The sequence below is a fragment of the Plectropomus leopardus genome, chromosome 24 (assembly GCF_026936395.1).
Source record: "Plectropomus leopardus strain MGB_pleo_1.0 chromosome 24, ASM2693639v1, whole genome shotgun sequence".
NCBI lineage: Eukaryota > Metazoa > Chordata > Actinopteri > Perciformes > Serranidae > Plectropomus > Plectropomus leopardus.
Window position 1 is genome coordinate 15,831,052 of NC_142199.1, and position 27,496 is coordinate 15,858,547.

The following is a 27,496-nucleotide window of genomic DNA, read 5'->3' on the forward strand; positions in this document are numbered from 1 at the left end:
AGTCACTCCTATTTTTTACAGAGGGGACTTCTAAAATAAAATCAGCTGTCGCTGGACGCCGGGGCCTCACTGAGCTGTGGAGCGCACTGCTGGAGCTGGTCTCCAAGCCTCACTGTCTGCCCAGGATTGGCTTTCTGTGTCGGGTTAACGCTGTGCGACTAAGCCCATTTTATTTCCTGGAGATCCAAGGCCCGTTTCTATTGTGTTGGATTCTATTGTGGTTTGACGCGCAGAGCAACCTACACAGTTGAAGAAGGTAAGCGTCGTACGAGGACTATCAGCATTTCAAGGCCGACTCTTGTATCAACACTGTCAGCACAGCTCTTTTTAAAGGATTTTCCACCCAAGCACAAGAGGAAGGAGACAAATTGGAAGCGGTAGATGACATTTTAGCTGATAATGAATCGGTTTGATGTGCCCGGGCTGCGCAGACGTGAGTGTAAAATAAGATGAAGTGCAGGGGCTGTTTTGTTGGAGCTCCATAAAGAAACCAGACGTGATATTGCAGTATGTTTCCAGGATTCCTCTAGGATTTGTGCTTTGTCATAAAACATGCATGGGCCCTTCCTGTTTCCTTCCACCAGACATAACCAGCAGCAATCTGATCTGGAATATTCTGAAAGCATAGCAAATCGGAGACAAAGTGCTTAGCCTCGCATAAGGAAGCACCGCAGGGCAATCCAGCTCCCATGTAAAGAAGTTATTTTGATAGATTTGACAGCTCAATTATTGTGCCTGTTTTGCTTTCGTCGGTAAGGAAGAAATCGCCCTCCACGGCTGACATTTCAATTAGTGTAGCTCGATTTGGCGCTCCTGTCAAACCTCACCATCCAAAAGCTTTGGTCAGTAAGTACTGAACAGAAAATTGGGTTGCTTAAGGCTTCTTTTCTGCGGAGAGGGCAGAGGAGGGGGTGACACCTCTGTGATTAGGGGACGGCCTCTGCTTGACATAGATCTATGGGCCTTGATTTAGCTTTGAGCCACAAAGCCGCGCCGCCTTCGCTTTCACCCTCAAATTACTCTATTGTTCTTTTTCTCTCTTTCCTGGACACTTCGTCCTCTGTTGTCTGTTACACACCGTGCCACCCTTCACCTCCTCACTCTCTAGCTAGCTGGCGGTGCTGCACCTCACCTCTGATCGCTTCGCATCGAGGAAGCGGTGACAGCGAGGTCAGTCGCCCCTGGCTGGGCTCGATTTAGCCATAGAGTGGTGCATACCGGCAGCAGCACGGCCTTCACCATTGAGTTTACCCGGCCTCTTTCACTTCCATTACCCCTCGCACGGTGCTGTCATTCGTGCTGCTGCTGTGGCATTGAACAGATAAGAAGCTAATACTCAGAGAAGAAGAACAGAAGAGCGAGCGGGGAGGCAAATACGCCCTAAGCTGTCTGAAATGCTCTCCATCAAAAGCAAAAATTGACACATTACAATTGTAAGCCTGTGAAAGGTTTTCTGATATATGCAGCAATGTAACTAAGTACATTTACTCAGCAACTGTGCCTAAGTACAAATTTACATGACGTAAGTATTTTATGTCTATGCTACTTTAAACTTTCACTTTTCACACATTTCAGAGGGAAATATTGTACTTTTTACTTCATGATATTTATTTGACAGCTCTAGTTACTTTACTAATTAGGATTTTTGCTTTTAAAAAGAGTTTATGAAATAGGATGTTTTGCTATAAATTCTAATTAAATTAAATTACCAAAGAGATTATACAAGTACAGCTGAAATGATAAGTTGATTGATCAACTTGACAGAAAAAAATGCCAACTATGTTAATAAAAGTACGAGTCTTCAATTTTTTAAAAATAATTAAGACTTTTGTGGGTGTTGCTTTTTTTAATTTTATGGGTTTTTTTTGTGTTTTTACTATTGTTTTCCAATAGACTTGTGTTTTTTGTTTTCATTTTTTAAAATAATATTGAGTTTTTTTGGGTGTTGTTTCCTTTTTTAAATAAATCTAAGTTTTGGGGGTGAAAATAATTTTAAGTATTTAGGGTTTTTTTTTAATTGGTGTTTTTTTTCCTTTTTAAATAATTTTTGGGGGATTTTGTTTTCAGTATTTTTGAGTGTTTTTTGTTGGGTTCTTCATTTGGTACTTACTTTAATACTTGAGGTAATTTTTCCTGAATATACTTACTTTACTTAGGTAACATTTTCAATGTAGGACTTTAGCTTGTAACAGAGTATTTGTACAGTGTGGTATTAGTAGTTTTACTGAAGAAAAGGATCTGAACACTTCATGCACCAATGGATATCAGACTGTAAACAGAGACGTGGCCTTCATTATATTGGGGCATCTTAAGCACTGAGAAAGCTATTATTACTGCTAATTAGACATGCGTTGGTGCCACTAGTAATTAGTGGCAGCATACAGAGATGGCGACTTTTATATCTCAAAAAATATCCTTTAATATCCTTAAGTTTTTTTTGCCTTTACGTTGTTTTCTTCCTCTCATTCCTCTCACACACATTTCCTCTCCATAAATCTCGCTGTCACACGGGGACATGACGCTGCAGAGCCGAGTTATAAAAGTCACCCCCCTCCTCCTCCGAGCCCTGGTTACCTCACCTCCATGCTATGGCAGCTTTGCATACGGCATTCCCCTCTCAGAAGCCAGAGATATCCAAAGCGCTGTTGTCACCGCTCTGAGGCATCAAAACCCTCATGTCTCTGCCTCCCTGACAGCTCCAGACCATGACGTGGACGTTTGTCCCGGATGATGAACGAGGCCATTATCCTTGTGTTTCTGTCATCGAGCTGGTGTTAGGTTACGCCGCAGCCTCAGGTGTAGGATTTCTGACCAGTATTTATAGGATATTGCGGTAAAACTCGTGTTTATTTTCACATGATGCTGTTGCAGGCAGCCTATTTCTGACGGGTTCTTGGTTACACAAACATGCCGGACGTAGCAGGAAGCTAAAATTGGTGGGATGAGTGTGCTCTTGTCAGTCTCGTCTTGTCTGTATTAAGATCACTCTGGTAAACGGCACAACAAAATCCATCCGTGCATTGTCACAAAATATGTGATTATAGAAGTTTTGTCTCAGGAAGCATTTGCAGAGCTGCCAGAGAGCTAACAGCTAACACATTATCCACCCTGAAACAATCTGCTGCTCGTCACTCACTAGCTCCCCATGCTTCTTCCTCTTCTTTCTGCCCTTGTGCTATTTACCGCTTCTGATATTTTGTTCTCAGGATCATTTCATTCAATTAAGAGTTGTTGAAGCAGGAGAAGAAAAATCTCACAAAGAGCTACCGCGCTAATTGACATTCAAAAAAGTTCCTAGCTTGGCCCCTAATGGGAGAGTGAGTTCACACAGTTATTCAGAAGACGTATTTGTAACCATTAACTTTTGTCTAATAACTGTGTAATCCATTCCTCCTTTGTGGAGCAGTTGATATGATGGCAGAGCGGCTTGAATAAAATAGGAAGGGAAGGAATCAAGAATAAGCATTTAATAACCATTTGTCAGTCATTGCTCATCAGAAATGTGTAAGTATGCATGAATACCAATGCCCACATACAGAGAAGCTCTTGACAGAAGCAAAGTCTTACAATTTGAAGTTAGTTAATGATATTGATCCTTACAGATCTTCACAGCCTGTCACTCATTAATGCCACAGTCCCTGAAGTCAAAACTTTCAGTCTTTGGAGGCCTGTGTGTGTAATTTACAAACCAACTGCCGACTACACAGTCACCCAGACAAAGCTAACCAGTGCTACGCTAATTGAATGCTCACAAAACACTGGATAATCATGCATTATTCATCTACCAGTATCAGCCAAAATGAAACACATGATCCTAGCCTCCCTGTGTGTATGACTGTATACTTTTTATACTATATTTGGTGTTTTAAATCTTATTTACTGACTAAAGTATTCAGCAGTTTTTTGACATTAGTAAACAGCCAGGGGATGGCCCTCTTATCCTTCCAAATTGGCCAATTCTCCGTTGGTGACGGCCAGGCCCCCAGGTAGTACGCTAGGCTTTGAAGCCATTTTTTGTCTTGACCAAACAGTTGAAATACATCCATCATGCTGTGTGGCCCCAAAAAGACTTTTTTCCCAGAGTTACGTTGCAAAAGAAATGTGGAAATCAGTGGATACATGTTTTATGGAGTGTTACAATCCCCCCAAAATTATTCGTTTTAATATCGGGGTTTGATCAATTCAGTCTGTTAATATTCAAGTCTGGAAGAGCTGCACGACTGAATTACTTAATCCCCATTCAGTAGTCTCTAGTGCGCCTGTTCTGCGGGTCACACAGTGCAGAAGCAGTGCTGATCGTCGGGGTTAATTTTATCCACAGCACTTTTTTGGCATCATGCATCACTGAGCAACTTCCAGGATGCTATATCCAGTTCTCTTTATACATCCATGATGATGACAGAGTGCTTTTGCCTTTAAGATGATGCATCACAGCTAAAAGCTATGATATTTTTCTCTGTTTCGGACTCTCCGTCTCTGTTCTGTCAAAAACAAATTCAGGGCAAAAGTTAACTACGATTCCCAAGGCAATCAGAATCATTCGATCGCCAAGTTCAAATCCTCGTCCACTAACAGCAGGTGAAAGCAAAAGAATTTTGGACTAATTCACTATTGTGTTTTTCCACAGCTTTGATTTGCACCTCTGACTTTTCTCTTCTCCATAGCAGCAGCAGCTGGGGCTCAGGATTATTGAGTAAGGGGTCGAACGATATTGTTTTTTCAGGGCAGATGATTATTGGTAGTTAATGAGGCCGATAACCGATATTTGGAACTGATATGCATTTACAATGAAAATAAAAATATTTCTGTTAATATTTAGAAGTTGTATTATAATAAACTCCAACTCAAAACTTAGTTCAAATGCCTTTAGCAAATGTTTAATCTAAAGTGAAACTTTCAACATCATATACGGAAACTTCCCGGCCACTTTTTTTTTTATCAAGTTAAGTGAAAATAGAAAGAAAAATTGCTCCCTGAGGTTTTACAAAGTTAAAGTTTCTCCCATGCTGACACTTTCTTTGCACTTTTTAATTATTAATGTTATCGGCTATCGCTAAAATAAAACCCTGATACAGATAACTGGCAAAAAGCCAAATATCGGCCCAATAATTGGCCCCAACAATATGCCAACCCCCTAAATGTAGCATTTGGAGCCATCTCAAACACAAAGTTGAAATAATTAAAACTGATAGCTATCACGTAAAGCTATACGATATGTTCATAATCAGGGAGAGTTGTGTTTTTCTATGATCGCTTTCTGTCTGAAAGAAAATTTAAAACATAACAGAACCAGCAGCTCCTCCTAGTACAAGATCAAAAAGTGGGTGTTTAATTTCCTCTTTTATTGCTATAGATACCAGGAGGAGGCTATAACAAGCCAGTGTAGTCATAGATATGCTATAAGTGGACTATAAGAGAACAGTTAAGATGAACGGCATGTTCTATATCACCGTTACTAATCTTTACCACAGCAGCCAGAGCCGCCACAGGATACATATGCATTCAACAAGCAGCTGCTGTGAGGCTTTTCAATCGGTTTTGAAGTCGAACTCCCTGCGACCTCTGCTTTGAGCAAAGGTTATATTCATACGCATATATGTGAAGAAAATATGTAATGATCTAGTGGGAAAACACAACAAGGGGGGAGGATTTGAAAATGTCAAAAGGTCACATTGTGAGCACATAATGAGAGGGAATCATTTCTATTTAGGGTCTTCTATCATCCCACGGTGTTGCTGCCTGGAGAGAGAGAACATGCCAAGAGCTAAAAGTGTGGGAGTGAGGGTGTACGCGGAGCCTTAATGGAGCCTTCTCTGTTGCCTAATGATGCTTTGTAGCACAGAGGAGTCAAATGTAAAATCCTTGGTCTTCTCTAATTGGCTATCCATGGGGATGTGCTGCGCAATATGAGGAATCATACGGTAGTGCTTCGTGATCGATGAGTCCACTTTGATTTTGTGTCAACATTTGTTGCGCTTTGTTTGCCTCTGGCCACGTCTTTGGTTAAAACTATTACAGTTATCTACAACTATGCAGATTTTTTTTGCCGTTATCAAACTCAGGGTGTGATTTTAAGCAGAACGAGGGCAAAAAGTGGGATTATGTAATGCTTTAGTAACATGAGGGTTATTTCTTTGTGTGTGGCTGCAGGTAGACCCACGTCAGGAGCCGAGGACCAGGAGGACGAGCCAGTGTCGGTGAAAGAGCGGCTGGCGATGTATCAGGCTGCCGTGTCCAAGAAAGAAACAGGCAGTTCCTCCTCGACTGCGGTAAGATGATACTTCCACACGGGTGTAAGGAGAGACGGCAGTGAGGATATGCAGACAGCTGGGGAGACGGCAGACAGTCACAGACATGTTTAGATTCAATTATTAAATTGACTATGAAGTTCATGAGCTTTTAATTCATCCCAAAGTATAAATCTGCTGTCACTGAGCACTGTCCTGCTCGTAGGCTACTCCTTGTTAGACAGGAGAGAGGGGACCGCCACAGGGCTCTGCTGGGATGGTGGCGTTATTTGTCAAAGTGTCATGAGGCTCAGCACTGGATGGGCTAACCAAGCCTCGAGAGTGTGAGTGGGAGCCAAGGGGAATCATGTAACAGTCATTTCACAGAGGGCTACTGTTTCAGCAACATAGACGATTTAAGACTATTTTTCCAAATAGATATTTTATCTGAAAATACAATTCCTACTGACAAAACCTTTGCGCTTTTTTTTTTTTTTTTTTTACTTTTTTGTTCAGTTTCAGCAACGTACATAATCATATTCACAATTTTTCCCAGAGTTTTTTTTAATATTTTCTGAGCTGTATGGTTTTTGATAACAAAGCATTTACAGATAAAGAACAAAAACAGAACAACATTTAAAAAAATAATTATTAATGATAATAAAAAAACAATAAAAAGTAATAATTACATTTAAGTACACATTTGAATTAAATTCTAAATTAAATTAAAGTTTATTTTACAATTAATAATTAATAATAATTTAAAAACACTGAAGCTTGAAGGATTGACTCTAATGGTTCCTTTAGATCTGAGGTACAAATTCGGAAAAAAAGAAAGAAAAAGAAATAAAGCGGTAGGGGTCAGGAGTTGACTTATTCAGAATATGTTAAAGAAAATAGATCACTTCAAAAATATTTTTAAGAGGTGGAGCCCTGCCATAGCGATATAAATATAGTGAAGTCTCAAAGAGTATGTTATTTGTGACGTCTGGTTGATTTTCCATATCCTCTCAGTCCATAGATTAATTATTGGTGCGTCAGACTCAACTATTTTAACTACAGTTGTTTGCAATATATGTAAAAGATACTTTTTAACAATTCCATCAATGCTTTCTAGTATTTCTCCAAGTTGCGCCGATCATTTAACCTTTGCTTTTTTGTTTGTTTTCTTCAGTTTAGTACAAGCAGAACCGGACCCCTTACATAAAAAGCAGGGTTTAGTTGTGTTTAAAATGTGTATGGGTTATTAGCCGATCCACCAAAGAGACATTTCCCCTCTAAGCTGTAGCTCTAGTTTTATAGAAGTTCTATTATTCAATAGTTTACACAAAAAAAACAAGGATTAGAGGAAAGTCCAGACAATGAATATAAATGTGGAGCTGAACTTTGTGTTTTCGTCTCTCCTGTCTCATTAATTATCTCACGTCCTCCCAGATTAGTCTTGTGACCCTTCAGGGTGGCTGCTGGAAAGAACTGGCATATGCAGTGATGCATTAGCATTAACAATCTAATCCTGTAATACATGATATTATATATAATACCCACAGGGACTTTTGATACTTAAAGCTCATTTTGCTACCTTTTATTTTAGCTTATATAGAGTATTTTGACATTGTTGTATTTATACTGATGGAAAAGATCTGATTACTACTCCCAACACGAACCTTTAGACATCTGTTAACTGCAAACTATTTCTTTTCAGTCATAAATCTCAAACACATTTTTATGAGACCAGCAAATGCAACAACTTTTGAGGCATTCATTATAATTAAATGAAAAACTGTGAAAAAGCAGCTGCAAATCCACAAAATTATACTGTTGATTCATGTGATTTTTAAAAAATTAGTAATATTTGATGTGTTTTATTCTATACGTTGATTATTTGTATCATGATGACAAACTGTTGGCATAAAGGGTATATGGGTGCAATGACAAGATGCAGGCAGGGATAGCTACACACACACACACACACACACACACACACACACACACACACACACACACACACACACACACACACTTGCAAGAGAGAAGCAGCGCACAAGACCATCAATCACTGTGTCACAGTAGTTTTAACTGCATCTGTGGAGAGGAGAAAATATGTATTTTTGCAGCAAATTCAGATGAACTCACACAGCCTGCACATCAGCAGGCCTTCACGCTTTAATTAAACACAAAAACATTTCTGAATATCCCTGAGTCATTAGTCATTACCAAGAACAAAAAAGCCTCAGCGGCTTTGAAGAGCCTGCGTGCACTTTATGAACCCAATAATTCAACTGTGTGAGCAGTTACTCAGCCAAGACCACTGCAGTAAGTCAGCTCAGTATTTAAAACTGGAAAATGTATCTCCTCGAGAAAGTGCATGTGAATGCTCACAGCTGAAATCGGGAATCTTAAAATGCAAATGCATTGCGCTGCACTGCAGAAGAACCTGAAAACTGAACTGTCAAAATGTCAGAGTTGGAAGCTGAACTGCATGACCCAAAGACCCGCCGCCCTCTGCAGTCTTTGCTCAGGATGAGACAGGACAGTTGCATGCTTGACCAGGTAGATTTGCAACGGCAACACCGGCTCGATTCCCTGCTGTTTGAACCTTCCTGAATGCATGCCATTCCATTTTTAAATGAGAGCTGTTAATTTCATGTTATATCAATGCAGCTGTTGTACGCTGAAGTAGTAAAATATTGATAACACGGTACCATAAAATGCCACCGACCTGAACTCCTCTGCAGTACTCTGTAAATTTCATTTGCATTAAAAAGGAAAGGTGATGGCTGCATGTGTTCGATATCAACACATGCACACACACACACTCACACACATAGCAGCAGGCTTCTTATATAGTGTATATTGCAGTGTGTAATAAGGCGCAAGAGTCTGTGTTTAACCGTAATTATGAAATGGTGGTGATAAAAAACTTATAAATAAATTAAAAAATCTTGGGAGAAAGACTTCGAACATTCAAAAACTAATTAAAAGCAATAATAGTAATAACTAAATGTCCTACTGTGCAGCACAACTTGATTTTACGAGTGGTGATTTTCAGTGAGTGCATTAGCTGTTTGCTGGTCGCAGGTCTGCATAGTAACAAGCCACTCGAGGCCGAGCTTTACAGCCATTTCAGAGCAGATGAGAGCTGTTGTTAACATAACACAGAGTGCTTTTCTAGCTGCACTACCATCACAGTGAAGCACCGCCTCAAGAGGCTTGTTGCTTTTTTATTAATGTCTGTAGCACGTAATTATCCTTAAAATAACAGCCATCCGACATGTTCAATAAATCTTCTTTATTCTTTTATCGATGGTTTATTGATAACAACAGAGAAGCAAGAACCAGCCTCAGTGGGAAGCCTCATGTGGCTACTGACAGCTGAATGTGGATGCTAGTGTGTGTGTGTGTGTGTTGGGGGGAGGCATAGGAATCCTGTTTTTCGTCTATACCTTTGCAGCTGCTGTCTGCATGTCTGAACACAACTGACAAGGTGTTTAAAGATAGCAGGACGTTTGACGGACACCACTCAGTCTGTCCAGTCCATCACCCAGCAGCCCTTTCACCTACAAATGTCCGGACATACAGTATATACATATATATATATAAAACACTAATACGCAACAACAATGCTGGTTCGATTCCCCACTGTTTGAACCTGCCTGAATGCACACCGTGTGGACATTATGTCTTTGACCGGCTTGTTTTCATTCTGAAAAAGTACCGACTCATTGTCTCGCCCCTCAGCCTCTCACAGTGATGCACCCCCAGAGGTACCTAGGTTATCTGCATTTTTGTCAACTTTTGACAACTTAGGACACAAACTGTGACCTCCTAGGTGAAATTCCAGTTTTGTTTGACTCATCGACCCCAGCTCCCTCCCACCCGATGCAGACTTTCTCACTCTTTACACTATGACACTTGCTCTCAGCCTTAAGTAAAACCGTGGGTGAGTTTATATTGGACTTAGCTGCATCTCAGAAAGACAGCACAGGGTATCACACGGTGAGGGGCGTGACGAAGTGGCAGTATTTGATGCCCTGGGAATGAGAATGGGCTGCTGTGACAGCCATTTAAAATGAGAGATGTTGATTTCATGTTGTATCAATGCAGCTATTGTACCCTGCAGTAGTAAAATATTGATAACACGGTGCCCTGCCATAAAATGTCACTGACCTGAACTCCTCTGCAATAACTTGCAAATAGCATTGTACCCCTCATTTGCATTAAAAAGGAGAAGGTGACGGGTGTGTTCAACGTCAAGACACACACACCCACAGCAGCAAGCTGCTCATATATATTGCAGTTTCCCAGAAGCTATATATGCAGGAGCCTACATATAAATGTTTTATTAGCAAAGTAATTGACAATCCCAAAAGGAGATTATTGTATCAAATAGTCAGTGTGCATTCTTGCCCAGATCTCGCAGTGTGAGGGCTGCGTCCTCCATACTGCTGACTTCTCTCCTCTTCCTCCTCCTCTCTGCAAAGAAACCCGGCTTTTGTACTTCTCAGTTTTAAGGAATAATTCCTTCCGTAGCTCAATAAAAAGTATTGAAAAGCTTTTTTGTTCCATTAAAGTGACTAATCTGAAAGACTGAATTCTCTATTGATGTTTCACTCCCTGTTGGAGGATAGATATGGAAAAAGTAAATCCATTAAAATTGGGTGCCTGCCATCTTTGCTATTTCTGAAATTTCTGCCAGAAATAAAAAAACACAAAAAAGAGTTTTTTTCATTTATTTCTTTTCAGCTGATCCCATCACAATGATGTAACTTTGTCCTATTTGACTTCTATCTTGCCTCCCAGTACGATTAAAGGTACATTACACTACGCTGTCCGCTTTCCGCTTTCTACACCACTGGGGAAATGTGAAGGAACCAACTCAGTCCATTGTTAATGTTTTACAATTACAGCACTCATCGCACGTTTCAAAGAACAGCAACACTGCTAAAGCCTCTGAAAGCATTAGCATAATGCCTTTGCATTCACTTTGATATTAGCATAAGTGAATGTATAACATATTCAAAATCAATGAGGGCAGAGACTGATTCACCCTGGTCTAATCTAATCCTCTAAATCTCATATCAACTGCAGGTTTACAGTGTGTTGACGCAGATTGATTCCCACGTGTGTTTCATGCTATCTGTTTTCTGCTGACAGGTGATGGATGAGTCGGAGGCTTGCTCGCTGCCTGGCGGCCTGGCTAGTGTGAAGAGACAGTTTGAGAACCAGGAGTTCGCAGCTTCATCATCTCAGTCCAGCGTCACCCAGTTTCATTTCGAGCAGAGATCCGTCCAGGTGAGAGTGGAGTCACTGCTCAACAGGTTTTTAAGAAAATCTTGTGCAATGAGCATGAAGTCATGTGATAACATCATCAGATATAGAATATGCAACTTCTCTACAACGCTAAAGAAATGACCGGGGCTCCCACACCAACTTAAACATTAAATTCAAAGACTTTCCAGGACCTTCTAGGAGAGGTTAGAATAGGTGAACTCTCCTCAGTTTTCAGTGATGACACTATGTGGTTTCTTCCTTTCTTTAACAGAGCACAGCAAAATACGTTGTGTAAGACGAGCAATAATCACAGAATTTGTAGTCTTGCACAAAACAATTCAAGCATTTTGAATAACAAATGTTGATTTATGTCTCAGACCAAATGACTATTTTTCTCCCTCTACTGAAGCCCTGTCTACACATTCACAAATATTTTTGTCAGTGGATATTTTCCTCTACGTTTTTGCCCCTTCTCCACATGCAAATGGTAATTTAGGTCACTAAGACAGATATTGCCAAAAAAATGGCATTTTATGTTTCTGCAAAGCACAAACATGTTACATTTGATTTTTTTTATAGTATATCAATGTTGCTAAAGTGATATCATATATAAGCTGACTTTTTCATCTGGAGCTGTTTCCAGCAGCTTTTTTTGGGTGGCCTGTTGTTGTTTTCACAGCTGTGTTTTCTGCCATGATAGTGGCACAAAATGCTGTTGTTTGTTGTTGATTTTGCCCCAAGAGGTGGTATTTTAAGCTAAAATATTAACCATAACCAAGTGTTTTTTGTGCCTAAATCTAACCAAAGGTTAACCACATTGTTGTTGAAACAACGTATCCGCTACATAATAGCAAAAAAAAATAATGCGTCTGTGATTTTCAGAGATGTACAATGTCTGCATTTTCTCTGGCGATTGGGTACATTTTTTGCAAACGCTTCTAAGGTTCCAATTTTTTTAAAACTCTGGTTCCTTGATATCAGTGTGGACGTGTAAAAGAGTGTCCCGAAAACAATAACATCATGTCCTTAACCCTTGCGTGCCCATTGTAGCTTTTCGTAAAGAGCATGCGCCAGAAACAACATTAGTGAACTACCGGTTTGTTTACATTTTGTTAGCCCTGCTTGGTCCAGTCATTACCTTACATCTTTATTTTGTATTGCTGCATCACTACAAGGTTGAACGGAGGTGCCCGATGCTCCCTCCACCTCAATATCCACGGTATGAAGTCCACCAGAAACAGCGCTTTTGTATTATTCTGGTAGTTGACATATCATTGGTGTAGCTTTTACTGCCACCTACTGGACAGGCAAGTGTTTGAAGTTGTTCTACTGTGGCTCCAGATATCCTGTAAAACAAAGATCATGTGGACAAATATTTTTTATAAAGAAGGTTAAAAGTATTAGTTTTCAAAAATATCTGCATACATGTAGACAGGGCCCTGAAGTTATTAAGGACTTTGAGGACATAGTGCTGCTGCCCTTTCTGTCCACCAGCTCAGCATAAAGTGAAAATCATATGAATACCACTGAGTGATTTACATTCCACTGTAGCTCTTTATTGGAAAAACTTGGCTGCTATGGCCGCGCTCGGAGGCTTTCTTGTAGGTCAAATCAAAGAGGGCACTTTGAACTGGAATATGTGGCACTGTCACAGAGTGCGTGAGGAAAATGCCAGAACACGTTAGCAGTCCTGGACGGGGCCGGATCTCAGCGAGGTAAGGTCAGTTCCGCCCCTCCATGTATTCTCCCCATCTGCTCATTCAGGCGGGGAGCAGAGCGGATTCATCGAGCGCACAAGGACCTTGCTGAATGCTAAATTTTACAGAGGGGTTCGTGAGGGGAAGTGTCTGTTTGATCGAGTTATTGCTTCTGTGCTGCAACAGCAATCCACTCTCCGCTCAAGTTTTCCTCACAGGTGTAATATCCGAGCTCTGGGTTTAAAACTAGTTGTACATCAGGGGGAGATATTATTATTCTGACATAAGTGGTTTCCGAAGTAGGGAGCACCCCGACCCTCCATGTATCTTTCATGTTAACAGCAGTGGATACAAGCTCAAATATTATATTTCTCTTTCATCTCCTTCAAATTGCATGAATCTCACTGGAGGAAATGGCTGATGTAGTTTTGTACTGGTTTCGTAATCTATTGCTTTTCCTCTCCGACACTGAAATCCTCCTTTAGAGGAATTTAAACTTAGTAGTTCCCCAAGAAGCAGCTCCGTAATGGGAAAACATTTGTTGCAGGCCACAGAGGGGATTATTAAGCTTTTTCACAATATAAAAATTACTTACTCACCCGCTGTCTCTTACAGCTTGCAGTCATGAGGTGATAAAATTGTCTCTGTCTCAGTGTGTGTTTGTCTGTGTCCATTTGTGCATGTGTTCTCATTCCAGCGTTCCCATTTCTCTCTGTGTTTGACAGGAGATGTCAAGCTCCTCAGAGGTGACAGTGAGGAGCGGTGCCAGAGAGGTCGTCCCCGGCACCACCCTGTTTCGCAATCAAGAGGTACAGGCTGTTACACTCACCACTTGTCACCAGTATGGAAATATTACTGAACAGACCCCCTGGGCACAGGCCTCGGGGCCCAAAATGTAAAGGGGGGCCCTGACCTTCACGTGAAAAATGTCAGACAAAATGTATCAACTAGAGACTTGAAATGACAAGAAAGAGGTGCAAAGGAACTGCATAGACACATAAAATAACTACTCAAGGGGCAAAACCACCACAAAAAGAAACAAGATGACCTCAGTGGGACATAAGATGACAACAAAAAACAATCAGAGAATTACTTCAGAGACACAAAACGACCCAAGGAGACACAAAATGAACTGGAAGAGACACAAAAAAATGATAACAAAATGATCAAAAAGAGTCCCAAAAGTACTAAAAAGGACTTCAAAGAGACACAAAATGACCTTGAATGGACAGATAATGATTACAAAGAGACAAAATGACCTCAAAGACACATAAAACAACAAAAAAGACACAAAATTATCTCAAAGGAAAGAACATTTTGAAGAAGACACGCAAAACAACCAAAAAAAGATCTTAAATGATTTAAAGGGAGACACAACATGAGCAAGTAAGACAAAATTACGCCAAAGACACAAAAAATGACCTCAAATGGACAGAAAATGATTACAAAGACATAAAACAAACAAGAAAAGACACTACATTACCCCAATTAGCCAAAAAATGACCCCGAGGGGACAGAAAATGATTACAATGGGATACAATTCAACCAAAAAAGACACAAAACAACTACAAAGAGACAAGAAAACACAAAAAGATGCTTTATGATGACGAAGAGATGCAAAACAAAGTCACAAAATGAGGCCAAAGCTATAAAGTGTGTGTGTCTTGCTCCTATGCCCAGGGGCCCATCATCTCATAATCCGCCCCTGGTCACCAGCATGTATGCTAGCAGTCTGCTAATAAACCCAGTTCTTGGGTTTATTTCTGAACTTTTGTCACACTTGATGTGCTCTATATAGAAAATTAGCCTCACGCTAAGCCTCCAACTTCTCACTGATTGAAAACAGTTGGAGGCTGCGGTGCATTTGCCAGTACACTAATGATTTATCTTTTCACAGGTGATCCATGATCAAAGAGCCCACCAGAACAATGTCGCCGCCAGTTACGGGAACCATTACAATGAAACAGGTTATTCCGCTCATGCCTTTTATATTGTAATTTGCACGTTTTTATCAGAGTGCTGCTTGTGTCCTGTATATTAATGATTGTTCCCGCTACAGCTGAATAAGGGATGAGCTATGAAAATGAGTTGGAGTGCAGATGATTTTCTATTCAGTGCATAGCAGCAAATCTAATCAGGGCAAAGTCAGGAAGGTAAAATATTGGAAAGTGGAAATTGGGCAATCACCGCTGCATGGTTTCAGATAATGAAAACTACTCAGGTTTTTAATAAAATGATTTATTTCTCTTTCCAATCCCCCTGAGCTCCCTCACTGCGAATGACTTAATGAGGCAGCCTTCTTCCTGTGTCTAATTCAGTTATGCTCATCGGAGGAGAGGACCTACCAAAGGTTTCCACTCAGGCTTTGAAGCAGCAGTATGAGAAAACGATTGAGGAAGCCGCACCCACCAAGGAAATTAAGGTAATGATGGTGTCTGTTTATCTAAATAGACAATAGTTTGGCTTTTTCATGAGGTATCGGTATGAAGATGAGGCCACATCATGAAATCATCAAAAGAAAATTGCATGTCGTGAGTTGACGGAGAGTAAATTGGATTGGATAAAAGACCTCATGTCATTACACAGCCAATGTCTAATTTTTTTCATGGTGCCATAAGGGAAAACCAGACTGAAACAAGGAGTTTGGATCTTCAATGAATATTTCAATAAAGCCAGTAATTAGGATCATGCATAACTGGAAATGTCTGGGTTTGACAGACTAGTGATGTGTCTGTTTTTGTTCATTTACAGCCAAATAAGTTTTGATATTTGGCGCTTCAGTATTTGGAAAAAGAAGCACAAGTCATTGAAATAAGATTCATAATGATTTTCATTATAGGTTGAAGGTTGGCACTTTATTTCCTGAATTACTCTATACTTCAGATCTGTTGTTTTCTGTACTTTTTCATGACAAAAAACAAAAAAAATAGTTTTCTAACTTTAACACAACCCTCTCTCCTTAACCAAATGCACTTACAAACCACAGGTTGAAGTGGATTTCAACCAGTTTCAATGGGCACCAGTAAATCAGCCCAAAGCTTCAACCATGACAAGCTATGACACCTCCTCCACTGTAAAGACGACTGCTTCATCAGCAGCATCTGCCTCTTCAGTGGCTTTTGAGATGACAGACCATTTTCCACCCCCGCCGTCAAACCTGTTACAGGAAAGCTCTGAGCACATCTCATCTCAGTCTCAGGAGCTGGTTTCCCAACATAAGCACACTGCTTCTAAGGAGCAGTACTTTAAACATAAGAGTACGGCTGAACTAAAGCGCCTCTACAAACACATTCATCCAGAGGTCCGCAAGAACCTTGAAGAGGACTTCTTGAGTCAGCTCACCGAAGCAGAAAAGAAGGATTTAGAAAGTGAGGAAATTATTGGAGGCGTGGAGCAGGCGTGTTATATGTTTGAAAATGAAGGAAACGGCTCCAGCGGATGTTCGAGCCCCGACAGAGAGTCTGTGGAATGGGAGGAGATCCTTAGAGGCGAAGTGCAGAACATGCGCTGGATGTTCGAGAACAAGCCACTGGATACGATCAAAGACGACACCCCAGATGAGAGTGAGGGGAGGAATATCGCCCAGCAGGAAATCATTGCTGGTAAAGATGTCAGATACACAGCTTGGATGTTTGAGACTCAGCCCATGGACGCTCTGGGGACAGAGGCGTCGGATTCAGCTGAGCAGGCGCAAAAATCAGCCGATCTTGCGAGAGGAGACGTCCGCACTGCCACATGGCTTTTTGAGACGCAGCCGCTCGATTATCTAAATAAGATCTACCAAGAAGACAAGCAGGAGACAGATGTTTCCATCACCAAAAGCATCACCGGCGGAGATGTGAAAACGGCGAGATATCTCTTTGAGACCCAGCATCTGGATTCTCTGGGTAAAACAGAAACCATCGAAGAAAGCCACTTCCTGAACCTGAAGTCAGAGCTGGAGGAAATCAAAGGGGATGTGAAGACAACCACTCGCATGTTTGAGACGCAGCCCATGTGTGTCATCAGGGGCGATTCGGGAGAGATGCTGGAGATCACCACCATCAGCAGGGAGGAGACCGAGAAAGGAGACGTTAAGACATCACGCTGGATGTTTGAAACCCAGCCGCTAGATCTCATCAACAAAGACCCTGCTAAGGTGAAGCTGATCTGTGGTATATCCATGGAGGACAACGTTCAAGGCGGCGTCAACAAAGGTAGATGGCTGTTTGAGACGAAGACTCTAGACAGTATCAATGATGAGGAATGGGAGAGTTCAAGGAAGCAAAAGGAAGACATAATTGGTGCTGATGTGAGGAAGCACTGTCTGGTTTTTGAGACCCAGGCTATGGATACTCTGAAAGACAACGCCAATGCTAGACCTGTACCCCAAGAGGAGATTGTGGGAGGTGATGTTCAGTCAGCTAAACACCTATTTGAAACAGTACCCATGGAAAATCTGAAAGAGCTGCTTGAAGTGGGGAAACTGAAGAAAATGGTTGCATCAGAAGAGGAAAAAGGTGATGTGAGGCATCAAAAGTGGGTGTTCGAGAGCCAGCCACTGGAGAATATAAGGGAGGAGAAGAAGGAGATTACAAGAACCGTGAACGTTGAAGCTCTCGACAAAGGAGACGTGACAAACTATAAAGAAAGGTTTGAAAGTATGGATTTAAGCAAGTGTGAAGGAACACAGAAAATCCAAGTTGAAGGCGTCACAAGTGGATCCGTCAAATCCAACAGAGTTCTCTTTGAATCGTCCCCAATGTATGCCATGCAAGACAGCTCCGGCCATTACCACGAGGTGAAGACTGTGAGGCGTGAGGAGATTGTGAAGGGAGACGTGCGCAGCTGCAGATGGATGTTTGAAACGCGTCCCATTGATGAGTTTGACGAAAGCATTGATAAGTTCCAGATCATCAAAGGTATATCCAAACAGGAGGTGGAGTCAGGGGACGTCAAAACGGCCAAGTGGTTGTTTGAAACTCAGCCGCTTGATGCCATTAAATGTTCAGGGGATGAAGAACATATATCTAAGGAGAGTATTGAGATTGAGAAAGGGGATGTTAAGACATGCAGGTGGCTGTTTGAGACTCAACCGATGGATGTCCTGTATGAAAAGGAGGAGAAGAGCGAGACTGACATTAAAGAAGTGCAAAAAGGTGACGTCAAAACGTGCACTTGGCTCTTTGAGACCCAGACGCTTGACAACATACGCGATCACACAGAGTCTGAGACCATTCTGAAAACCTGCACTGTGAAGCAAGAGGACGTCCAAGGAAAAGATGTGCGTCTGGCCCGCTTCCTCTTTGAAACTGAGAACCTCGAAAATATCACAGGTGAAGACAGTGAATCTTTCAGGAGGGTTACAGAAATCGACGTACAGTCAGGAGATGTTTCCAGGATGAAGTACATCTTTGAGAATCGCTCCTCCGACATCATGAGCTCCACCTCTGAAGAAACAATGAAGAGGTTGAAGACGCAGCAGGCCGAGGACATCCAAAAGGGAAACGTTGTCAATTGTACTTGGATGTTTGAGCATCAGCCAATTGACGCCATCCGTGACGATTCCACAGAGGTGAAGGAGAGTCGCACCGTGACTGATGTTCAGGGGGGGGATGTTGACAAAGGGCGCTTCATTTTTGAGACATTCTCTCTGGATCAAATTAAAGAGGACTCTGCTGAGACGGATATCTCTAAACTCACTAGTATCTTTAGAGATGAAGTAGAGCGGGGGGATGTGAAAAATTACACCATGATGTTTGAAACTCAGCCGCTGTATGCCATCCGTGACAAAGAGGGCCATTATCATGAAGTAACTACAGTTACCAAGGAGGAAATCATTAGAGGAGACGTGGTGGGGGCTCGCTGGCAGTTTGAGACAAAGCCTCTGGATTCAATTAGAGATTCAGAGGAGGTCTACGTTATTAAAGCTGTGACTGAGGAAGGCATCAACAAAGGAGATGTTAGCTCCGCGAGGTGGAAGTTTGAAACGCAACCTTTGGATGAAATTACAGAGGAAATAAAGGTCAGGTCGAAAACAGTCGCAGATATCCAAGGTGGCGACGTGAAGACAAATAAGCAGCGATTTGAGACTGATGAAATGTCTCAAAAGTACATCAGAACCGTTAGCGTGAGCGAAATCCAAAAAGGCGATGTCAGATCTGCCACGTGGATGTTTGAAACGCGCACCATTGATGAGATCCGCGGCGAAGGCGAAGAGTATGATGGCATGGAGAGAGTGACAAAAGAGGAAGTAATGAAAGGGGATGTCAAACAGTCTGTGTGGCTCTTTGAGAAACAGCCCCTTGACAGCATCAAAGAGACTGACGGCACAGAGCTTGTTGTCACAAAGGAGGAAATCCCACAGGCCGATGTGAAGACGACAACATGGCTATTTGAAACCACTCCGTTCCATGAATTTAACGAGAGCAGCACGGAAAAGACAGAAATAATAGGCAAAAGCATCAAAGAGACACTTGAGGAACTTTACAGTCAGAAAATAGTCGACTCACAAGGTGTTCTTATCGAGGCGGATGAGATTGGCGACGTCCGAATGGCAAAGTATAAACTCATGAACCAGGAAGCACCACAAATCCAAAAAGAAGAAATCATCCGAGGGGATCTGAGCAACATAATGATGAACCTCCTGAATCGCAGGGAGACCACTGAAAGGGGGATAACTATTGACATGGAGGAGCGGGGGAACATCAACACCACAGTCAAGCAGCTTTTCAACCAAGAGAGGGGAATCAACGTGGAGAAAGAGGAGATTGTCCGCGGTGACATCCAAGAGGCTGTAAACAAGCTGCTCAAGAGCGAAGGCTCCTCAAAGCGTGGCATTCTGATTCAGGAGGACGAGAAAGGAGACGTGAGAATGACCATCTACTCCCTCTTGAATAAAGGGGAGAGAGCTAGCATGGAGAAAGAAGATATCATTCAAGGAAATGTAAGCAAAACCCTTCATCGTCTTCTTTCTAACTCAGGAGGGGAGGACTCCAAAAAGATTCGGGTTGGAGACACAGAGAGGGGCAATGTCAGCTTTTACTCCACATGCATTGAGTCGGGAGCTTTGGATTACCTGAAGCAACTTCAGTATGATTCAGATGAAGTTCAGGAAAAGGTGGAAAAGGAGCACATCATAGGTGGTGACGTCCACGAAACCAAAATGTTGCTGCGGAAGAATCAGCAGCAGATTGGTCGCACAGTGGCGAAGGACGATATAGTCCCTGGCGATGTCCACAGCAGTGTTAAAGTTTTCATGACGGAACCTGCTGTTACCTACAGAAACTTGGAGAAAAAGGACATTGTTAAAGGTGACCTAAATGCAGCCCTGGATTCGTTGACACAAGCTATTAATCAGAAAGTGGTAATAGAGAAAGAGGAGGTGGTGAAGGGTGACATACCAACTACTCTGAGGTCTCTGGAGGAGGCACAGCGTCAAGCCAAAGAAATGGAAAAGCCAGAAATTGTCAGGGGAGACATAAGAGGGGCTCTCGAGTCACTGGAGAAATCTGCAACCAGCGTCACGGAAGCAACTATTGAAGATCTCGTGCCAGGTGACATCAAAGGGACCCTGAAGTCCCTGGAGGAAGCGAAGCAAGCCGTGAAGGAGCTAGAAAAAGAGGAGATTCTCAAAGGAGACATCCACACCGCCATGCAAAGTTTACACGAGGCAACAACTGAGAAAAAGATTTACCAGCATCAAGTGAGCGAACAAGGGGATGTTAAAGGCACGATTCAGCTGCTGCTTGAGCCAACGACGTCTCCCAGAATGCAGCGCAGAGGGAGCATCGAAGGAGATGTGAAAACATCCATTAAATGTCTTTATGAAGGACAGGAGGCGACACAGGTGGAAAAAGAGGAGGTAGTAAAAGGGGACGTTCAAGGGGCAATAAAGAACCTAATGCAAAGAAAACAATATTCAAATCCGAAGCGCTCGCATGGCCTGAAGAAAGCAAAAGTGCCCGTGAAAAATCCATTAACTGTGAAGCAAGCGGAGCATGAATGCTTACATGAAGCCAAGAGTGAGAGTGTGGCAGTCAATCCAGCCCCCGCTGTGAAAAAGCTCTCTCAGAGCGGTGAGTCACAGAAGCACACACAGAGGCACGAGGAAAGCAAATCGGTGAGAACACAGGTAATCACCCAAGAGGACCACTCTGTTACTGTAGCCAAAACAGACAATCCTACAGGGGCCTTTCAACACAAGAGCATGAAAGAACCGAAACAGAAAGCGCTGCCCCCACAGAAAATACAAGCTCCGAAGACTGTTATGATAAAGAATAAACAAATGGCTAATAATGATCAAACAGAGACGAAAGCAGCTGATGTGAGTGTGATGAAAGAGGTGCAAAACACATCACAGACCAACACTTCAAACAGACAAATATGTGAGACAAAGACAATCAAACAGGTGCAGACGACAGTGATGGAGAAGACCATCATAAATAAGCAGAGTGTATCCGAGCAAACAGAGAATAAGCTGATCACACAGAAGCACAAAAATATGAAGGGTGATTACCGTAACCTTGACATGAAAGCAAAAGGTGTGGTGAAAAAGGCAAAGCCAGAGATTCACTTCCCACCTCCTCCCTCCTCACCGCCTCCACCCTCAGAGTCAGAGCTCTCGCTCCCTCCGCCGCCATCGCCCATGCTGGAGAGCCCAGTGTCAACACCTTCCATCATGAGGCAGGACAGCGACCTCCCACCTCCACCTCCTCCGCCTCCCATGGAATGCAAGTCTGAGCATGACTTCTTCCCTCCTCCTCCACCTCCTCCGCCTCCACCTGCAGAGGGCGGACAAGATTTTCTCCCCCCACCTCCCTCACAGCAGGAGCTAAACGCCATGCCTCAGCCTCTGCCTGCAAAGCTGGGGAAACCCATCGGGAAGCCTTTATTCAAAGTGCCCAAGCAGCCAGAAACACCAAAGCCGCACATACAAGTTAAACCCAAATGGCAGAAAAAGCAGCCGACTCCTTCACCACCTCCACCTCCACCACCACCTCCTCCTCAGCTCCCTCCTGATCAAACAGTATCAACAGAGCGTAAAGAAGGTGCTCAAGTTCAGGAAGTGAAAAAGGAAACAACTCAGCTGATTGAAACAAGCAAACAGTCTGAATTAACAGCAACAAAAATACCAAGCATCTCAGCCGTGAAGCCGATGCAAAAAGAGAGCCCGCAGCCGCCGAAGAAAGTGTTTGTCCCTCCGATTAAACTGCCCCCGCCTCCTGAACCTGCTCCAGTTTCAAAGCCGAGGCCGTACGCTCGCAAATTTAAAACCCCTCTCATGCTTGCAGAGGAGCGGTACCGCCAACAAATGGAGAAACAAGAAACGGCGAGGAGTAATGTCACAACTCCCACTTCTCCTCCAATTAATTTAACATCCTTTCCTGCCAGTCCTGAGCTTTCTGCAACACAGGAAACTGAGACAGAAGTGACCACAGAGGCAACAAAAGAAAAGGCCATGGAAGTTAAGACCAAAGAAGAAACGTCGCCTGGCAAGAAAACCCAGATCCCTTTGAGCAAGCCCCAGATCTCAGTGCTAAATAAGAAATCTGCATCCTTAGATAAAAAGCATGTTGCCAGCGAGCACTCCTCAGAAAAAATACTCGCCTCAACAGATGTCAAAAAGAGTCAAACTGCACCCAAGAATCAAGCTGTTTCTGTTTCTCAGTCTCACTGCGAGGCCTCCAATATCGAAGTCCAGTCATGCTCCAATGTGGTCACTTCGTCAGTCACGGAGCAGCAGCAGTTTATTAAGAAATCCAGCAGCAGGTCTATCGCCGCCACACAAAGCGCTGTCCAGGAAAATGTAAATCTTCAAAGCCAGAGTGCGGTCACATTGAAAGCCGAAGATGTAAAGAATATTAATGCGCCTCTGACACAGGAGGGGAAAATGAGTCCCTCGCAGCCCACTAAAATTCCAAAGGTAACTCCAAGTTTCAAGGTGAAAACCTTTAAGATGCCGCCGGAGAAGAAAGAGGAGAAATGTGACAGTGCAATGAAAAGTGAAATGCATTTGCAGAAAGAGAGTGTGTCACAAAAAAGTGAAACAAAAGTGAATCAAGAGGGCAGCCAGCTGATGAAAATAGAGGTGAAAACAGATGTGAAAGAAAAGGAGAAGAAAAGTCACGTGATCCCACCGATAAAAGAAGCTGAAGTGGAGGTGAAAAAGGGGAAGCAGGTGCAGAAGAATGAGACTGAACTAAAGCTGTCACCATCCGTTACTGTTTTAATGCCTAAGGTGGCTAAGATAACATCTGCGGCAACTCATCAAGGACAAGGCCATGTATCTGTCTCCCACAGCCAGCAGAGCGTGATGGCAGAGCACGTTCAAAGACATGAGGAGGTGGTTGTGACGGAGCGTGTGGTACAGAAAAGCCTTCAGAAGCAAGAGGCCGTTCAGATGCAAAAGCAAATAAAGGTACAAGCAGCTGACACAAATAAAATGCAGATAAAAGCAGTGAAGTCAAAAGGTGAGCCTAAGGATGTCGCCGTGCAAGGGACGGGGAAAATGGCCCATAAAGACGAGGCTCATTCAGAAGAAATCACAGATTTGGAGAAATGTAATGTAATGCAGAAGCTGCTCGCTCAAATAAAAGAGCTGGAGGGCACACCGAGCAAAATAGACTCCAATGCTGTCAGGATGATTATAAGCGAAGTCCCTGACTGGGCGATGGGTTCGGATGAGAAAAAGAATTTAAGTGAAATTGCTAAACAGCAAAGCAAGAAAAAGCTGAGAGAGATGATGGCGTACGTGAGGAATATTTTTCAAGCAAAGCTCACATTTTTGGAGGAAACCTTGACAGCTGTGGAAAAGCAGGGGACGGAAAAAGAGGAACCGCCAACGCCGCCGCCAGCACCTCCAAAACCAGACAAGAAAGTTTTCGGCGGAACGAAGATATCAAAGATCAGCATCGGGTCGTCCAAAAGTGAAAAGAAAGTGACGGAGGAGAAAAAGTCACTTCAGGAGAGAAAGGTACAGCAGGAGCAGACGCATGATCAGAGGGTTTCGTCCCCACTGGCAAGCATCCGCACTCCGTCACCCACTTTCATAAGCATTGAGTCAAGGAAGGTAGACTCGCCGCTCAGGGTGACGCCTTCTCCTCCACCCTACAAGTCAGTTGGGACGCCTCCGCCCCCTCCTCGCAAGTCACACACGCCCACCTTCAGCCGCGCCACGCCGTCTCCTACCCTGAGCCGCTCAGAGAAGCTGATGAAGCTTCGGGACACCACGTCCAAGCTTTCTCGTGGAATAACGCCTCCACCGCCCGTGCCGGTGCCAGAGTCCTTGGAAAGAGAGCGATCAACCTCGTTCAGCGACAGAGGGACTCCGACAGAGAAAGATGAGCAAGGATTGGTGGACGCAGCTGAAGTGGGAGACTCCATGATGACAGTGAGGGATAAGAAGTCTTTTTTTGAGGAGGCGCAGAAGGCGGAGGTGAGCAGGATGTACATGCGGAAGGAACCCATCGATATTCCAGAACGTCTGGGACCTGATACGGAGGAAAGTGCCGAGACCGTGGCTATTGATCTCCTGAAAGAGGATCTCCCGCGAGTCGATCTGTCGAAGCTGGTGAACAGATTTGAATCCCCAAAACCAAAAGTCTACACCAGAAAAGAGCCGATCGTGATCACAGAGAGACTCGGGAGCGATACAGAGGATGTCGATGCCGATACACCAAAAATGGAAGAAATCCCGTCATTCAACGTGAAAGCGATAAAGTACGTGTTTGAGACCGGAGAGCACAGTTCTCAGGCAGCGCGAGAGCTCAGAGAGCAAATAGAAAGAAGAGAACCTGAATCGGCTCCTTCTGAGCCGGTGGGTCACTCCGAGACGACAGCAGTCACTGAGCAATTCTGCACCATTGACGACTTCGGAAACATGACAAGCGGGACAATGAGTGAGATGCATTCTGGGAGCTCCCTGACCCGCGGTAACCCTCCATCCTATGCCGACGTGGTTAGAGGCGCAGTTCCAACTGTTGCTGTGCCCCCCGAGGCCTCCACCGAGGAGCTGCTGAGAAACTTCCAGCAGTCGTGGGCTGAGAGCCAAGGAGTTTTCAAGAACCTGGGTTTCAGTGTCACCGAGCAGAGGACCTCGCAGATTGTAACGCACCAGCAGCAGACTGTCATGACGGGTAAAGCGGGCTGTGCAGCATGAGGATACTAAACAGGCGTGACGGTGTGTTTAACATGCGTTATGTGTGTGTGAAGTTTAAGGCATCAGCTGCATTGTGTGTAAAGAAAAGAAGCATTAACATTGGTTTGACACTGTTATTTACATGCCGTGATTTCCTTTGATGTGTTTGCTTTTATTCGAATCACTCGCATTAAAGCTCAGCACTGCTCGCAGTTTAGGGTACTGTCAGCTCCACAGATTTTAATATTCACCGGTTACACGTTGTCCTTTTTATTTATGCTTCTGATGTGTGAAACTGGCAATGACGCCAACATATTGAACTAGCATTTCTCATGCCCGTGTGTGTGTGATGCTGTTCTCACTATAGAGCAACACTTGAAATGTCACAAGCGAGAAGAAAGCAACATGTTAAACTTCTTTAAATTCTTCAGTTCACCTTTTATTGCATGCTCATGACGGGACCTCCAAAATAAAGTAACTTTTTAAAAAGTGAATTAATGACATTTCAAAGCTGTTGCGGTAATTATGAAAATCACTTTCAGTCCTTCAAAGATGAGCCATTTGAAGACAAGTAATTGCAAATCTAATTCTGACACTAATTACAGAATAATACATTTTCTAACAACAAGGAAGATCTACACTGTGTTACTTTTTTATTTTTTGTTTTCTTTGCCTTGTAACACAGATAAAGTGTGTTTTGTCCACTCTCCTAATAATATTTTAACTTCCCTGGAAGGAGCTCTGTAATTTGATATTAATTAATTGATTAATAGAAAAAGCTCTATTTAAATCCCAGAAAATATTCATTCATTTGTATCACTTTAAATGCTCTCTTGGTCAGTGGTTCCTACCCTGCAGGTCATGACTCTCTAAGTGGTCCCAAAATATATCAGGGGTCACAAGATAATAAAAGGGATAGGAAAGTGAGAAAAAATTATTTTTTGGCACAAAACAGTTTATTTTTTCTGATAATTATTACTACATTTATATACAAGCGCACACTGCTTCATTTCAAGGGGTCACAAAGGTTAGGGAAACAGTGCTCTATGTTCCACTAGCAATTATTTAGATTTTATGAGGACAGATTACACTTTTCCACATTTTGTGTCATTTGTTGCTCTGTCACTGTGGGATGCTATATAAGATGTGGCCAAAGTTTCAAATAATGAAGTGTGTAGAAGTAAAAACTATCAGATAAAAAAAAATTCTCCCATTCTGAACAATCTGTCTTTAACAGTTTTTTAGATGCTAAAATCAGGGTAACATGTAAACACGATTGCTGATCTTCAGGATTCCCACAGTCAGTGACAACGTGAAAAAGTCAAAGAATTCAACAATTACATTTCCAGTACTAAAAAAGTCATCGAATTAGTAAAAATCATTGAAAGTTTTGAAAAAAAATCATTGAATGTTGTGTGTTATTAATTGCTAAAGAAATCCTTGAAGGAGAATCTTCCATCTGGAAGTGTAGAACTGCCAGAAAAAAAATGACCACGATCAGGTAATGACATGATTTATTTAAATGATTTCAAAACTAGAAAATTTCCTTGTTATAGCAAGATATTTTTAATATCTTTACACAAAAATATTTTTTTGTTATAGTACGACATTTTTCTTGTTGTAAATTTTTTTTTTTTACATTTTTTTAAAGATATTTTCATATTCTAACATTTTCACATTTTTTAAATAGATTTTTAACAACATAAATAATTACATAAATAACGATGTTAAAGTCTGGTTCTGTTTAAAAGCTTTTATCGGTGGTTTTTTTCACAGCGGAAACTCGCCGTGACATCATTCTTGTGGCTTCAGTGACAGTTCAGAGTTCAGACAGTATAAGAAAATATATATGTATATATTTTTTTTACTTTTTTCAGAACACAAAGCTCATAGTATTAGAAAACAATTCAAACAATAGTTATAACGTATAAAAAGTTAGAACCCACATCCACCAAGCACACATACATGCAACATAAAAAAGGACATTTGTTATAAAAAAACAGGTAAAATATAGCTGTAAAAAAAGTTAAAATAATAATTATGACATATTACAGAGTCAAATAAAAAAATAAAATAATTGACAAATAAATAAAAATATTGACATTGATGATATCCTGAAAAGTGAAGTACATTGTCCTCTGACTCTCATCAAATAAAATTTTGTTTTTTGAATGTTAAAGCTT

At 42.2% G+C, this 27,496-nt stretch overlaps 1 protein-coding gene across 3 annotated transcripts in view; it reads left to right on the forward strand.

The window, feature by feature from the left end:
• The window catches only part of xirp2a (xin actin binding repeat containing 2a), a 65,096-nt gene that overhangs the window by 37,010 nt on the left and 590 nt on the right, over positions 1 to 27,496 (forward strand). For 2 of the 3 annotated variants that reach the window (XM_088074125.1, XM_088074126.1), the window contains exons 4-9: positions 6,151 to 6,269; positions 11,382 to 11,519; positions 13,921 to 14,004; positions 15,093 to 15,162; positions 15,514 to 15,617; positions 16,182 to 25,311. In XM_088074125.1, the coding sequence (XP_087930251.1) occupies positions 6,151 to 6,269; positions 11,382 to 11,519; positions 13,921 to 14,004; positions 15,093 to 15,162; positions 15,514 to 15,617; positions 16,182 to 25,311 (9,645 nt within the window). Of the gene's footprint in view, positions 1 to 41; positions 257 to 6,150; positions 6,270 to 11,381; positions 11,520 to 13,920; positions 14,005 to 15,092; positions 15,163 to 15,513; positions 15,618 to 16,181; positions 25,312 to 27,496 lie in introns of those variants that run through there. The other variant, XM_042512875.2, reaches the window with a different exon arrangement.